Source organism: Lynx rufus, unplaced genomic scaffold (assembly GCF_022079265.1).
Source record: "Lynx rufus isolate CCGP_SWC_20201006 ecotype Redwood Valley unplaced genomic scaffold, mLynRuf1.p SCAF_16, whole genome shotgun sequence".
Taxonomy (NCBI): domain Eukaryota; kingdom Metazoa; phylum Chordata; class Mammalia; order Carnivora; family Felidae; genus Lynx; species Lynx rufus.
Genome location: NW_025814830.1, coordinates 7977767 through 7995319, shown reverse-complemented (window position 1 = coordinate 7995319; position 17553 = coordinate 7977767). Strand labels below are relative to the sequence as shown.

The 17553-nt window shown below is 44.7% G+C and overlaps 1 protein-coding gene across 3 annotated transcripts in view; it reads right to left on the bottom strand.

Annotated features, from left to right (window-relative positions):
- Window positions 1–9604: 9604 nt before the first annotated feature.
- ZNF180 (zinc finger protein 180) overlaps window positions 9605–17553 on the bottom strand; it is a 38092-nt gene continuing 30143 nt past the window's right edge. Inside the window, exon 4 of one of the 3 annotated variants that reach the window (XM_047077889.1) lies at window positions 9605–10066. In XM_047077889.1, coding sequence (XP_046933845.1) covers window positions 10019–10066 — 48 coding nt within the window. In that variant the 3' untranslated portion in view covers window positions 9605–10018. The remainder of the gene's footprint in view (window positions 10067–17553) is intronic. The other 2 variants (XM_047077887.1, XM_047077888.1) reach the window with 2 other exon arrangements.

The following is a 17553-nucleotide window of genomic DNA, read 5'->3' as shown; positions in this document are numbered from 1 at the left end:
GGTGGGCTCTGGGTGGTCCCTTGGTGTCCAGCGCCTAGTCCTGGGTTGATTCAGGGCAGGGGAATATTGCCTTGGTGTATGAGTTCCATAAAGGACACGGTTGGGTGTCTGGGCTCTGGATCGGTTTATTTGTATATCAAAGGCAGCTAACAGGGAAGTAGTTTGCTATCTAGGAATTTAGGTAGCCTTGGGAGGGGCGTCTCTCTGGGATCAAGGCCTCAAATGCCAGATCATAAAAATAAATAAATAAAAATAAAACACAGGAAAAAAAAAAGAAGATATAGTCAATTCAACTTTTCATGGTTTTATTGGTCTGTTTTATTCTGTGTCATTTATTTTAGTATATGGTGTGAAGAGAGATCTACTTTTCTTTTTCACCAAATGCTTGAGTATTCGCAACAAAATTTCCTGAAAAATTCATCATTTATCTACTGACTTAAAATATCATCCTACTCATTTACTAGGTTATTGTACATACTTATATATTTTCTGGGATACAACTGTTCCAATGACAGAGATGTTTTTTTCTGTGCTAAAAGATCTCAATTAGAGTTATCACTGTTGTATAATATATGTATTTCTCTCTCCCTCCCTATTCTGTTTTTTTTTATTTCATCCTATAAATTCTAGCACTCTTTTCCAGATGAACTGTTGAATTGTTTTGACAAATTCTCAAGACTTGTCAAGGGTTTCTGTTGATTAGAAAAATAACCCAATCACAGCACTGCAAGCCTCTAGGCATTTGCTTGAGTGTAAACAGTTTCAGTTCCCAGCCAAAGTCCTGCCATTTTTACCACTCTGTCTGCTACTGTTGATCCCTCTTAAAATGCCCATCTCCTTGTTCACTTTTGAAACATTACCCAATTTTTTTAAAAGTAGGCTCCATGCCCAAGCCCAATGTGGGGCTTGAACTCACAACTGAGCCTAAGAACTCAGCTGAGATCAAGAGTGGGACTCATAAACAACTGAGCCACTCAGGTACCCCAACCTTACCCGATTTTTAAGACTTAAATTGAAGACCACTCCATGGAAACTGTATGAGTGCTATCACAAATGAACAGAGCAGCCTCTGGTTCTGGAGAGTTCCATGTGAATATAGTTAATGTGATCTCATTTTTGGAACATTCTCATTTCCCTGGGAAATCAATAAATTGGGGTGTTTTTACCTGCAGAACTGAGGAAGAACTCCTAGATGTGGGCAGATGAATCTCTCCCAAGGCTCTAGGAGTTATATGTTAATTATATGTTAAAATGAAAGATGATGAAAAACATTTGTTTATGTTAAAGCAAAAAAAAAGTATTTATTTATCAAAAGGTGCATAGTGCTTACTAATCTCCAGCTACCTAAATGTTTTACAAAATGAATGTTTTCTAAATGTTTTACAAAAATGAACTCACTTGGAACTGTTAATGGCCCTTTTGTTATCATTTCCCTTTGATAAGGAAACTGAGGCACAGAAGACATAATCACTTACCCAAGGTCTCAGGTACTGTGTGTCAAGATCCAATGGGCACCTGGTTGCAGGATCTCTACTCCCTCTGCACTGTGGTGCTTCCCATAACATATATGTAGACATGCTCACGAGCGCACAGAAACTTAGGGAAGGTCACATGGAGACTGGGGATGATGGTTTGGTGGGGAGATCTTCCCTAAGGAAGGACATGGGTTAAGAAGGAGGAAATGAATCTTGCTTCTAATTTTATTTCTCTCTGTGGAAAATTTAGATTATATCTATGGTCTTACTTAGTATATCTGTGAAAAAAACAACAATCGTAAATAAAATATCTAATGTAAATGTAAAAATTCATGAATAAAGTAAATTATAAATAAAACAAAGTATTAATAATGATAAAAATCGCCAGTCTACGAGAACACGTAGTGACCATAAATATGTGTGTACCAAACAAAACATGTAAACCCAAAATTGACAGCGCTGAAAGAAGAAATTGACGTCCAGTTATAGTTGGGGACTTCAGCACCCCACTTCCTGCAGCTGATATAATTACCAGACAGAAAATTAGCAAAAATATAAACTAAGTGAACACCATCAATGAAGAGAATCTAATTGATGCTTATAGAATGCTCCACAGCAGAATATGCATTTGTTTCAAATGTCCATGGAACACTCACCAAGATAGACCATATCACGAGTCATTTTTCAGTCACCTATGTAATCAAGACAGTGGTATGGGTGGAAGGATGGACACGTAGGTCAATGGAACACAGTTAAAGAACCCAGAAATATACCTACACAAATATGTTCAACTAATTTTTGACGAAGGTGCAAAAGACATTCTATAGAGATATTGCCTTTTTGACAAATGGTACCATAACATCGGAAATCCATAGGCACAAAAAAGTGGGCATTGGCATAAACTACAAGCGTTATGCAAAAAAATGAGTTCAAAATGGACAGTTGGATTAAATACAAAACAAAGAACTATAAAACTTTCAGGGAAAAGGCAAAGAAACTCTTGAGAATCTAGGGCAAAGCTGAGTTTTTATTATTATTTTTATTTATTTATTTTTCTTTAATATAATTTATCATCAAATTGTTTCCATACAACACCCAGTGTTCATCCCAACAAGTGCCCTCCTCCCTGCCCATCACCCACTTTCCCTCTCCCCCACCCCCCCCATCTACTCTTAGTTTGTTCTCAGTCCCTAAGAGTCTCTTATGGTATGCCTCCCTCCCTCTCTGTAACTTCCCCCCCCTTCCCCTCCCCCATGGTCTTCTGTTACGTTTCTCAAGATCATATGAGTGAAAACATATGGTATCTGTCTTTCTCTGCCTGGCTTATCTCATTTAGCATAATACCCTCCAGTTCCATCCACGTTGCTGCAAATGGCCAGATTTCATTCTTTAAAGCTGAGTTTTTAGACTCGACACCAGTAACAGGAACAAAAAAGGAAAAATTGATAAATTGGACTTCATCAAAATTCAAATCTTTTGCTCTGAGAAAAACCCTGTTAAGAGGGTAGAAAACAAGCTAAAGACTGGGAATAAATATTTGCAAACCACAGGTTGGTTCGCACCTCTCTTGGTAGCCTCCCTGGCGTAATATGAAGTCAGCCCCAGTACTCAGAGGGCAGGGAGAGACTGAAGAATGAGGCAGGCCACTCCAGGTTGGCAGGCGGCAGTTTCAATGAGCAAAGGAAACTTACATATGAGGCGTGTCTTGGGCACCAGCAAGGTGAATGAATCCCCGTACCTGCTCTCCAAATGTTAAAAGATTATAAAGAGGCCCTAACCGGGCTGTCAAGTATACCGTTCTCAACACCACCTCATTATTTCAGGACTGTGTCCTTGGAGCAGGCTGGGGGAGCAGGAAAGGCAAGCAGAACCCACATTCCCAGGACAGGGAAGGGGTGAGGAGCTTCCGAGTGCGCCTATCCAGCTCGTGGGTCAACTGGAAATCATGTACTGTTGTGTTCTCCAACACTTCAACCCTCATGATCAGCTTAGAATCTCATCTTCCCCCTCTTCCATAATAAGCCCTGAGTGGTCAACAAGGGGTTTCATTAGTGTGGAGGTGGCTCTTTTGGTGGCTATCTGGCCACAATGGAGGCAGATTAAGACTATAATATCCAAAACCAGTGACGTTTCTATCAAGAGCCCCAGGATCCAAACCATTGATTTATTAAATCCCCTAGAATGGGGGTTGTATCACTCAGGGCGATTACTTGTGTCCCTGTGTCATTTGGTAAAGATGATACATTAGCAGACTTATCAGATAGGAACACATGTATTCTGTTTGGATAATGGCACAGGTGTCTCTTTGCAAGGCAGAACTAATGTCCAAGGCCATCCTATCTGGGAGGACAACTTTTCTATTAGAGTCACTCAGTGTTCAGTAATGGTAGGTTTCACTGGCTAGCATTCAGGGCTTGCTGAATGAACTTAGTAAAGGCTTCTGTGTGTGTTATAACATCTTCCAGGCCTATGGAAGGAACAAAGACAAGAGCCAGATGATCCTACCAGTGCAAAATACAAGGTGTCTCCCTGGCCTTGAGGAGATTGGCAGCCATTGTTACCAAAGGGCGGATTTTCCCCTTTGCCTAGGGAAAGCCCAGGGCATAATGGCCCAACCATCCAGGTGGAAGCCATGGCCAAAGATCTGTGTCATATAACCATTGTGTTTTATTTGGTGCTACCCAACAAATACTGGACATTGCAACCAATCAGTGCCAAACCCGTCACTATCCCTTTATAGGACAGGATGACTACACAGCTCTCCTGGTATCCATCCAATGTATCTAATATGATTGGGTTGACTTTGTTTAGAGTGATTTTTTTTTTTTTGCTCCCAACACAGGGGTGCCCAGGTGTTCAAATGCCCATAATCTGGAGTAAAACATACAAACCCATCCCAAATGTGAGCATGACCATCCATTGCTCTGATGGTGGTATTTCCAAGACCTTTTTGGTAAGCAATTTGATGAGCTACTCTTACAGTTTGCTTTCCAGAAGAATACCCACATCCAGGGTCATGAATAGTGTGTGTCATCGCCATGTTTCTGGGTTAGTATTGGTAATACCAGATGGACTAAGAATACTAGCCTTAGATTGTTGTTGGTGTTGTTGTTTTACTGCATTAGGGCTTTCTGATCACATCCCTGAAGGAGTGATATGCATTTTGGCAATTCTGACAAGCTAGAGAAGGGCAACCACCCACATATTCAATAATTGGATTGATTTCTTTGTCAGGCAGACAAGTGGGCCCCTAGTAGAAAGGTGTTTTTATCAGGTGCCCCTCCTGTGACTAGACACCACAGGAGCATGTCTAAAGGCCAAAAAGACAGATATTTTGTGAAAAATTGTATGGCGACGTCTCCCCCTTCACAAGAATTACATCTGTGGCCCAATCCTTAGATGGTCATGCAGACTTAGGAATTTGACCTGCTGTGCATACCCAACATGTTGGCCAGGGCAGACAGCATGAGGAGGTGGGCTGGGGGCAGGATATGCCAGACCAGGACCCCCACCTTCTCCTGTTTTCAATACTGCGTGTTCCCTTCCATGTAGATGTGTCCCCACAGGTTCAGCAGCTCATAGCAGGACAATGGGATCCCAGTGGGGACTGAGAAGTTCCCCTTCACCCAAAGGTTCAAAGTAACTCACTCATCCCAGCAGCACATCCCATTGCAAATTCTGGTAAATAATTCCTCTTCCAGATGTGAGGGGGACTGCTGTTCTCAGCAGCAAAGCACGGAGCTGGTCTGCTGTGAGGATGGAAGCAATGGCTGTTTCCTGCCACTTCCGCACCCCTACAGTACCGGGGGCCTTGGCAGGGGTCCCCAGTCTGGCATATGGGGCAATAGGTTCTACCGGTTGATCATTCAAAGGTATTAAAGCCTGGGACAATACTTTGGTCCATCCAGCCAAGATGGTTCAACCTATTAACAAGTTAATCTGTCGCTTTAATATTCCATTTTTTTCCTTTCTATTAACCCTGCTACTCATAGGTTATAAGGGAGATGAAGCTTCTTTTTAGTGGCATGTTTTTCGCCCAGTCTGGGATATCATGACTTTTGAAATGGGACGCCCAATTACCATCTATTCAATGAGGGTATCCATATCAAGGAGGATACAAGCAATTTGCCAATCCCTCGCCTGTTGGGAACTCCAGTGAATGGTTCCAGATTCTTTTGGCAGTTGCTTTGGGTGTTGTTTAGAACATACAGGACAGGTTGTTGCTTCATTAACCAAGTCACCGTATTTCAAGGGCAATCCAGCACCCCTGGCAATAGGCCATCCCACCCAGGCATTGCCATGGTCACTCTATGCACCTGATGTGGTGTACCTAGTGAAGGGTCAGTAGCTAAAGCTTGTACCTGAGGGGCACCTGGGTGGCTCAGTTGGTTAAGTGTCTGACTTCAGCTCAGGTCACGATCTTGTGGTTTGTCAGTTCGAGCCCAGCGTCGGGCTCTGTGCTGACAGCTTGGAGCCTGGAGCCTGCTTTGGATTCTGTGTCTCCCCCTCTCTGCCACCCCCCCCCCCATTCACATTCTGTCTTTCTCTCTCTCTCTCTCTCAAAAATAAACATTAAAAAAAATAAAGCTTGTGCCTGAGCTAGGACATCAGCTTTCCGTTTGCAAGGGGATGTCAGTGCCTTGTGAGACAGGACGTGAAAAACAGTGAGGGCCGCCTTAGGCGCTTGTAGGTGGACCCAAACGTCTTTCCATGTATCTTGACCCCTCTAGGGCTTATTCATACTCATCCACCCCTCAGCTTCCCATTGTCGGAGCGATAGGGTTTATCCCTTCAGAACAGCCCAGCTGTTAGTGCAGAGGGTTGATGGCCAGGACTCAGGACCCTCACCAGCCAGCCTACTCTGAGCTCAGCCCACTGGCCACGAAGGTTTGTTTCTGTTTCCATCCAGATGGTGTCCGTGTTGGGCTGAATAGCAACTACAGTCCACGTGGGCGGGGTTCGCCTAGACTGGACCGATCTGTATACGCAGCACCAGCGGGAATCTCCCCTGCCCCCCTCTTGACAGGGACACCATAGGAATAGGGGTGGGAGCATCTGGAGGATGTATATATACTCCATGGGGCCTAGCAGCCCTAGAGACAGTGAACTTGTACATAGGGCCTTCCTCTACTGTAAACAGACCTGCCACTTAGTCAAAATGTGGGTTTGAGTCATAGCAAAGGTGGGTTGACGGAACATATATTTAACTCACCCCTCGACTGGGAAGTTCTCATGGCAATGTGTTGTTCCTTAGTGAGAGGCTCCACCTGGAAGAGTACTGTGTGCTCCATGGGGGTGTATCGGCTTTCTGTCTCCTTCACTTAGACCAGAGTCTTGGCGGTATTGTCTCCTTCTCTTGTTTTTGTCGCAGTGCCCAATCGACACCGTCTGGAGTCATGGACACATTTAACTCAAATGGGAGCCCTGCTTGATATATGCCAAGGGCTTTAGTCTGCTTTGTGAGCATTTTTGCCTTCCCGAAGGCAGCCTGCTGCTCTGATCCCCGGTCCCACACCTGCCCTTTCATTATCAGGTAATATAAGGGACAGAGGCACTGTGCCATGTGGGGAATAAAAGTCCTCTGGAGACCTTAACATTCTTACAAAGGCCTGCACCTCTTTCATATTCTTGGGGGTGGGGTAAGCTTGCATCTATCTTATCAATCACAGCTTCAGGGACAACATGGGTCTTACCCAACAAGACAACTCCCAGAAACTTCACAGCGGTGTCTGGGCCTTGAATGTTCTGTCGGTCCGTTGCCTATCCTCTCCCTCACAGATGCTCCAGCAAAGCCTGCAAGATGTCCTGGCAGGAGAGGCAGCTCTTTCTATGTTAATATTACAACATCAATATCATGGGCCCATCTCATTGATGTGGGGAAGGACAACAGGGACAGGTCTCGGGCTACCATCCCATGACACACAGTGGGGCTATGCAGGTAACCTTGGAGGAGCGCTTCGAAGGTCTATTGTTGCCCCTCTTATGTGACGGTAAATTGATCTTGTGACTCAGTGGCCAGGGGTATACTGAAAAAGGTATTTGCTAAGTCTAGCACAGCACAATACCTTCCTAGGACTGTGGCTAAGGTGTTTAAGATGATGGCAATGTTGGGCACCATCTTATTTAGTCTCCAGTCATCCATCATCATCTGCCGTGAGCCATCTGGCTTTTTTACTGGTCATACAGGGCTGTTGAAACTACTATGGGCAGTAGTGTAGCTCTAGATGGTTTCCCTATAATCCCAGGAAATTTATATTGTTTGACATTTACCATCCTATGTGAGGACAGCAGGCTTACTGGTTCCCAGTTGGTGCTTCTCCTCAGCATGGGTTTGATTCCTCTAACCTGGAGGTATCAGAGGTTTGCAGAGTCTGAGCTTGTAGGATGAATATCGATGCCCAATATGTTCTCTGGTATTGGAGAGATAAAAACCCCCATAGTCGCAGGGAGGGCAGAGAAGATGTCCAAGAGGACCTTTCTGACCATAACTGTCTGTCCTCCATGACTACTGATGGCACTGAAAGGGGCAGAAAACCTCTGAGGGTTACCATATATTAGAGTACATTGAGCTTCAGTATCCACCCGTGCTGTCACCTTTTATGGATTTCTGGAAGACCAATGAACATAGGGCCTCTGATCACCTCCAGGGGCCCTCACCTGGAGGCAATCTTGGCCTGCATCTTATACCCAGGGTGAGGGACACACCCATCCCAAACAGGCATGTATCCCTGAGGCCTCTGGTACATCAGGGATGACAGGAGTGGATGAGACAGATCTAAACTGTTACTCAGGTTCTAAGGCTTTCCATAGGCCAACCCAGTCTATCTGTTTAGGCAGGGTCCCCACAGCAATGAGGTCACACTATATTTGCTTCCAGGTTATTCTGACTGGATCCTTGAGAGCAGGTTGGGACAGCCTTTTAGCTTTCCTGGCTCCCCTCTATCTCTAGCCCATGTCTGTTCCCAGGATCTGTCAGTTTCCTCCAGTTGAGCAATGGATTGCCCAACATGGTAAACATCTTATCTCATACGTGGGCTCAGCATGGATATCAGTGTTGGGGACAGACTGGAGAATCTTGGCTTTGGTCCATGCAGTGAACGCGGTCTCAAAAGGGCCTGAAAAGACAGAAGCATTGATCACCTGTCTCATTCCCAGATTCCTGAAAATTTGCCGTACCTCCTCTATCGATTTCCAGATTCCTACATGCCCAGGGAGATACCCCTCATGGGACCAAGCCTCCCCTACAGGATAAAATAATCCAATCTATAAGGAAGTGAGTACTTGGCATCTCTTGGGCACCATACAGGTGCTGCCAGAGGGCAAGGTGTGTGGTGATGTTGCTCGTTTTCTCTGCCTCCTGCTGGGTCAGAGAAACACCACCACCCCTGGTATCCTATAGCCACACTAACCACGCCAGGATATCTTCCCTGGCCTTTTGCTGAAACTGGCATCTATATCAATAAGCACAGTTGGAGCGTATTCTCTCATCATCAATGTTTCCTGAACTGGGGGCCGTCCCACTGCTGGGTTGCTGTTGCTCTGCTTTTGTTTTTTGTTGTGTTAGGGGTGCAACGGCATGGGGCATTCCATCCACTTCCCTGTCAACCACCACAATCTCTTCCTCCTCATTCCCATCATTCTCCCAGGGATTGAATGTCTTAGCTTGTCAATTGGACTTAGTCACAAGCACTGCCTTTGTCTAAAGCTCCTTGCACCCTCCCAGCTTTGCAAAAGGGCATGAGAAGGTCTCCAACTTATTGTCCTTCAACTCCCATCATGTCTGCCAGCCCCAGAGCCATCAGCCCAGTGGACATTCTCATGTCCTTTTCTAATCTTAGCTTGTCTTCTAACTTCCTGACATGAGCCTCAGCCTCCAGTTGGGCATCGATGGCCAGTCGAACTGCCCATTATTATAGGCCAGCCCACTGCGGCCACCACATGCCTCACTTCCTTGCTGCAGAGCACAATGCACAATTACTCCAACAAGCACACCAGCCGGCATTTTCAGGGCATCCCTGTACTCAGAGGATGGTCCACAAGTATCTAACATACAGGCCACTCCTCCCCACAAAGAGGTCGATGGCCAACACTGGATTTCCCCCATGGATGCTTCTTTTCCAAGGCCCATCTCTTCTGTCTTCTGGCTCTCTTGCCAATTGGTTCACAACCCTCCCGGGAGCTTCCCTGGTGTGATCTAAAATCATCTACAGTACTTGGAGGACAGGGAGAGACCAAAGAAAAAGGCCACTCCTGGTTAGTAGGTGGCAATTTTATGAAGCAAAGGGAACTTACAAATGAGGCTTGTCATGGGCAACTGAAAGATGAGTGGATCCCCAGACTCACCCTCCAAATCTTCAGTTTATAAAGAGGACTTAACTGTGCTTAGTCACATATACCATACAGGTGTTTTCAAACACCACATCACCATTTCAAGAGTACATCCTTGGAGCAGCCTCTGGGAAGAGGAAAGGCAAGCAGAACCTACATTCTGAGGACAGGGGAGGGGGTGAGGAGCCTCCAAGTGTCTGTGTCCAGGTCGCGGGTCAATCAGCAATCACGTCTTTTTGATGATGTTCCCCAATACCACGTATCTGATAAAAGATAAGTGTACAGAATATGTAAAGAAACTCAAGAGTATAAAACTAAACAATATAATAAGTAATTAGAAAAATGGGCAAGAGGGGTGCCTGGGTGGTTCAGTCAGTTGAGCATCCAACTCTTGATTTTGGCTCAAGTCATGATCTCATGGTTCATGGGATCAAGCCCTACATCGGGCTCTGCGCTGACACCACGGAGCCTGATTGGGATTCTCTTTCCCTCTCTCACTGCCCCTCCCTCCCTCAAAATAAGTAAACAAAGATTTTTTTCAAAAAGAAAATGGGCAAGAGATGAACAGGCATTTCTCCAAAGTATACACAATGGCAAATAAGCACATATAAACACGTTCAACTTCATTAATCATTAGTGGAATGCAAATTAAAAGCACAATGAGATATCCCTCTGCATCTATCAGAATTGACAAAGTAAAAAAAGTAAAAAATAGTGACTCCACCAAGTGCTGGCAAGGATGGAGAGAAATGGGATCCCATCCCTCATGATGCTATGACTACTTTGTAACAGTTTGGAAGTTACTCTAAAACTAAGTATGAAACCACCTTACACAACTACACTCTTGGGACTTATCCCCAAACAATGGAACCTTTTGTTCATACAAACACTTGTACACAAGTGTTCATGGTAGCTTTTTTTTCTATTATTTTTATTTGAGAGAAAGAGAGAGAGCAAGCAGGGAAGGGAAAGAGGGGACAAGCAGGCTCCACACTGTAAGCACAGAGCCCAATGTGGGGTCTGAACCCACAAACCGTGAGATCATGACCTGAGCTGAACTCAAGAGTCAGACGCTCAACTGACTGAGCCACCCAGGCACCCCGTTTTTTTTAAATAGCAAAAAACTAAAAATAACCCAGATGTCCTTCAATGGGTGAAGAGTTAAACAAACTGTGGTATGTCCAAATCATAGGACACCACTTAGCAATAAAAATAAATGATGATACAAGAAACAAGTTGGATGAATCTCCAGAGAATTATTCTGAGAGAAAAGAAGCCAATCCCAAAAGACTACATACCTTTTGTATTCCATTTATAAAAATTCTTGAAATGATAAAATTATAGAAGCGGAGGACAGTTTAGGGGTTGCCAAGGTGCTAACTGGGGGAGAGGGTGTGGCCGTAAAAGGGTATTTTGGTGGAGATGGAACTACTCTGTATCTTGAGTGTGGTGATGGTGGACATGTGAGCCCAGAAGGTGATAAAATTGCATAGAACGAAACACACACAGCCAAGCACAAATGATTACAAGTGAAATTGGGGATTCTGCACATGATCACAGGATTCTATCAACGTCTATAGACACTGACTGTGATTCTGTATTGTAGTTCTGCAAGATGCTAAGTGAGAAAAACTGGGTAAAGAGTCCAGGAGATGTCTCTATTATTTCTTACAGTTACATGTGAATCTCCAAGTATCTCAAGATAAAGTTTTGTTTGTTTCTTTTTTTAATGTTTATTTATTTTTGAGAGAGAGACAGAGTATGAGCAGGGAAGGGGCAGAGAGAGAGGGAGACACAGAATCCAAAGCAGGCTCCAGGCTCTGAGCTGTCAGCACAGAGCCCGATGCAGGGCTTGAACCCACAAAACATGAGATCATGACAGGAACCAAAGTCAGATGCTTAACTGAGTCACCCAGGGGCCCCTGTTTTGTTTCTTAAAAATTCATTAACCAAGGGGTGCCTGGGTGGCTCAGTTGGTTGAGCGTCCGACTTTGGCTCAGGTCATGATCTCACGGTCTGTGAGTTCGAGCCCCGCGCCGGGCTCTGTGCTGACAGCTCAGAGCCTGGAGCCTGTTTCAGATTCTGTGTCTCCTTCTCTTTCTGACCCTCCCCCATTCATGCTCTCTCTCTGTCTCAAAAATAAATAAACGTTAAAATTTTTTTTAAATCATTAACCAAGACTTAAAAAGAAATCTTTTGAACCAACTCTTTCCAAACATCAGTTGGAGAAAAACTTTATACACGAAGAATAATAACATGGCAGATGTTCACTAAACACCCTAATTATTCACTAAAACGGTTATGAAAAGCATAGTCTATTTTATTTGACGGATTAAAGAAAAAGCATAATTGATTTAGGAAACTAAGTTTTTTTTCAGTCATTACCTTAGGAAATGCACTATAAAAAATAAGAAATATAGATAAAAAGCTGAAATACAGTGATGGTTGCACAACAGTGTGAATGTACTTAATGCCACGGACCTGCACACTTAAAAAAATGTTAAGGGGCACCTGGGGAGTTCAGTTGGTTAAGCATCCAACTTCGGCTTAGGGCTCATGGGTTCGAGCCCCACATGAAGCTCTCTGCTCTCAATGCAGAGCTGTGTTCAGATTCTGACTCTCTCTCTCTCTCTCTCTCTCTCTCTCTCTCTCTGCCCCTCCCCAACTAGCTGTCTCTCGCAAAAATAAACATTTGAAAGAAATTGTTAAGATGGTAAATTTTGTATTATGTATATTTTACTACAATGTTTTAAAAATGGAAACATAAAATCCCCTGTAATACCATGACGTAAAGACTACTGGTGGGTACACACACACACACACACACACACACACACACACACACACAAATATTGTGTGTTCTTCCCAACTTTTCCCCATGTATACAACATATAGATGTGTTCAAAGGAAAAGGTGCGATCATACACTAAATGGTACCTTTAATCTGCTTTACTCCTAACACGGGCCAGCCTCACCCCTGCCCATCAGCAAACCTGCGCTCCCAGCGTCACCATCTCCCTGCATCCCCGCACCTTCCTGCTACAGTCGCGTCTCCCAGGGACGTTTGCAATTATCCGCGTTCATGAGGCCGCGATGGAAACACCTTTCCGCGCTCCTGATTTCATCCCAGTGACGAGACACACGAAGGGCATCGCAGGTGGAATTTCCCCCTAGGAGGACCCGGGCTGGGAAAAGAAACTGGGGACGGCCCTGAAACGTGTCACACGGGGTCACGAGGCCAGCAGCTCAGATGCTCCGGGCTGAGAGCGGGGAACCCCCTGCCCTGAAGGATCGAACCAGGGGTGCCATTAGGGGAAGTCCCGAGTGATGAAGCTCCAGGTAGGAAGGCCTGTTCACCTGCCCCACTACGGTACACCTGCCCCACTTCCGGTATACCTGCCCAGCTTCCGGTATGTCTAGGTCCGCCAGGAGCCTCCCATCCATTGCCGCGCATGCGCGATGGCAAATCGAGGCCACACCCCCACACCCGGATGGCGCCCTCTTTCCGCTTCCGGGAGAGCCGTGCTTGCTACTAGAGATTCCCACCCAGATTCTGCCCAACGCATGCGCATGCGCCCCAACGAGTGGTGCCGCGGCTCTGCGCCTCCCAGGCTCTGATCTGCCGCCTCAGCTGGTTCTTAAACGGCCTTGGGCCTCAGGACACCTGTCCCTAAGCTCGCCTCCTGCGGAAACATCCAGGCTTGAACTCCGAGCACACTCCCGTCGGAAACCAAAATCTGCAGCAACCAACCGCCACCTCCACCAACCCAGGGTCTTCAGCTCAAGCATGACGCAGCCTCGCACTGGATTCAGGGACTCCTGGTCTAAACACTCACGGAGCAGCCCTCCACCCATAACAGGTCCCTGAATCCAGCAGCCCAAACCACCATGCCTAATAAACCCAGAAGTATACTAAGGCAGACTCAGCGGGACACTCTGACTCTAGCTTCAAGCTTGTTCTAACCTAGAGCCACACCTCAGGTCCTACCTGCCTCCCCGACCCCATCTCTTCACCACCAGATTCCACCTACGTACGGGATTCCATCTCAGACATACAAAACCTACACCCAAGAGCTGGGGCCTCCACCAATCTGGGTCTGTAGGCCAGTTACTTAGAAAAAGACATCACAGATGCCTGCCAGGAACATATTTTGTGCCCACAAACTACCACTCCTCCCACCCCCTTACTTCCACCCACCCGAACATCCTGTGGGCTCTCCCACAGCAGAACGTGCATCTGCACTGAGGTCATTTCCCCTGGACAACCGCAGTCCGCCCCTGGACCCACCCTGCCAAGAATGGTGCCCCCCCCCATGCCATTCCCTCCCAAATGCATTCACATCTGAGCACACAAACAGCCCCAGCCCTCCAAGAACTTACATCTCTAACCCGGGCTTCCATCAACCCCAGTTTCACATCCTCACCCACCACCATTTGTTCCCATGTCCCAGGTTTGGCCCACAGAGTCTAACAAAACCTCTCTGCCTGCATCTCTGAATGGAAAAGGCCTGTCTAGCTGTTTTTCTCTCTGACCTCAGTCTGCAGTCCTTAATGGATTCTGGACTCTCCATCCCATCCCAGATAGACAACTCGGGGTGCGTTTCCCACCTCCCCATACTGAGGGAAACTGTGTCTTGTCCACATAGCCATCCAGGTCCTAAAGATGTACCTAATGCACGCACCAGGGTCCCAAGTCATTGGGTGGGGAAATCAATTTAGAATCATAGGTTAGGAATAGCGTTTTAAAAACATATCAGAGGGGCGCCTGGGTGGCGCAGTCGGTTAAGCGTCCGACTTCAGCCAGGTCACGATCTCGCGGTCCGTGAGTTCGAGCCCCGCGTCGGGCTCTGGGCTGATGGCTCAGAGCCTGGAGCCTGTTTCTGATTCTGTGTCTCCCTCTCTCTCTGCCCCTCCCCCGTTCATGCTCTGTCTCTCTCTGTCCCAAAAATAAATAAACGTTGAAAAAAAAAAAAAAACATATTAGAGGAGCACCTGGGTGGCTCAGTCGGTTAAGCATCAGACTTCAGCTCAGGTCATGATCTCACAGTCTGTGAGTTAGAGCTCCTGCCTCGGGCTCTGTGCTGACAGCTCATAGCCTGGAGCCTGCTTTCGATTCTGTGTCTCCCTCTTTCTCTGCCCCTCCCCTGCTCACGCTTTGTCTCTCTGTCTCTCTCTCAAAAATAAGTAAACATAAAAAAATTAAAAACATATTAGAACACGGTAGGAACAAAGATCAAAGATTATAATCAATGGATCAAGATAAAATCACAAAAAAAATTAGAAAGTATTGGTAATGATGAAAATGAAAGCACAACATTGGATTATTTGTTTTTTGGGTGTTGAGTTTGATAAGTGCTTTATGGATTTTGGATACTAATCCTTTATCAGATACATCATTTGCAAATATCTCTTCCATTCAGTTAGCTGCCTTTTAGTTTTCTTAACTGTTTCCTTTGCTGTGCAGAAGCTTTTTATCTTGATGAAGTCCAAATAGTTTATTTTTGCTTTTGTTTTATTTTTGACATGTCGAGTAAGAAGCTGCTCTAGTTGAGGTCAAAGAGGTTGCTGCCTGTGTACTCCTCTAGGATCTTGATGTTTTCCTGTCTCACATTTAGGTTTTTCACCCATTTTGAATTTATTTTTGTGTACGGTGTAAGACAGTGGTCCAGGTTCATGCTTTTGCATGTGGCTGTCCAGTTTTTCCCAACACATTTGTTGAAGAGACTGTCTTTTTTCCAATGGATATTCTTTCCTGCTTTGTCAAAGATTCATTGCCCATGCAGTTCTGGGTCCATTTGAGTTTGCTATTCTTTTTTATAAAAAAAAAATGTTTTTTAGAGAGATGGGGGATGGGGCAAAGGGAGAGGGAGAGGGAGAGATAGGATTAAGCAGGATCCGCGCCCAATGTGGAGCCCAATGCAGGCCTCGATCTCATAACATGAGATCATGACCTGAGCAGAAATGAAGAGTCAGATGCTTGACTGAACCACCCAGGCCACTCTCTGGGTTTTCTATTCTACTCCATTGATCTGTGTGTCGGTTATTGCGCCAGTTTGGTCACCACAGCTTTGTAATAGAACTTGAAGTCAGGAAGTCTGATGCCTCCAGCTCTGCTTTTCTTCTTGAAGATCACTTTGACTATTCAGGGTCTTTTGTGGTTCCATACCAATGTTAGGGTTGTCTGTTCTAGCTCTGTGAAAAATGCTGGCGGTATTTTGATAGGGATTGTATTAAATGTGTAGATGGCTTTGGGTAGTATAGACACGGTAACAATACCTGTTCTTCCAATCATAGTGGAAGTTGACTTCTTCCCTGCTGATATAGATGCCTTTTATTGCTTTTTGTTGTCGGATTACTGAGGACCGGACTTCCAGTACTATATTAAATAACAGTGATGAGAGTCTTATTCCTGATTGTGGATGAAAAGCTCTCTGTTTTCCCCCACTGAGGATGATATTAGCTGTGGGCCTTTCATATATGGCCTTTATGATGTTGAAGTATGTCCTCTGCATTCCTACTTTGTTGAGGGTTTTTATAATATAAGAATGGATGCCATACTTTGTCAAATGGTTTTTCTGCAAATTTTGAGAGGATCATATGGCTCTTATCCTCTCTTCTATTAATGTGGTGTAACATGTTGATTGATGTGTGAATACTTAACCACTCTTGCAGCCCAGGAATAAATCCCATTTGAGCATGGTGAATGATTCGTTTAATGCACTGTTTGATTTGATTTGCTAGTATTTTGTTGAGAATTTTTACCTCCGTGTTCATCATGGATATTGGGCTGTAATTCTTTTTTAGTGGGGTCTTTGTCTGGTTTTGGCATCAAGGTAATGCTGGCCTCGAGGAATGATTTTGGAAGTTTTCCTTCCATTTCTATATTTTAGAAAATATTTGCAAATGACATATATGATAAAGGGTTAGTATCCAAAATTTATAAAGAACTTATCAAACTCAATACCCAAAAAATAAATAATCCAGTTAAAAAATGGGCAGAAGCCATGAATGGACACTTTTCCAAAGAAAATATCCAGATGGATAACAGACACATGAAAAGATGTTCAACATCACTCATCATCATGGAAAAAGAAATAAAAACTACAATGAGATATCACCTCACACCTGTCAGAATGACTAAAGTTAACAACATGGGAAACAACAGATGTTGGCAAGGATGTGGAGAAAGGGGAACATTCTTGCACAGTTGGTAGGGATGCAAACTGGTGCAGCCACTATGGAAAACAGTATGTAAGTTCCCCCAAAAAGTTAAAAATAGAACTACCTTATACTACTGGGTATTTATCCAAGGCATACAAAAACTGATTCAAATAGGCACATGCACTCCAATATTTATAACAGCATTAGTAACAATAGCTAAATTATGGAAACAGCCCAAGTGTCTATCAATTGATGGATGGATAAAGAAGATGTAATATATATATATATATATATATATATATATATATATATATACAACAGAATATTACTTAGCCATATAAAAGAATGAAATCTTGCCATTTACAACGATGTTTATGGAGCTAGAGTGTGTTACGATAAGTGAAATAAATCAGTCAGAGAAAGACATACCATACCATATGATTTCACTCATAGGTGGAATTTAAGAAAGTAAACAAATGAACAAGGGGGGGGGGGGAGAGAGAAGCAAACCAGAAAACAGACTCTTAACTAGAGAGAACACACTGAGGGGTGCTGGAGGGGTGGTGGGTGGGGGGATGCGTTAAATGAG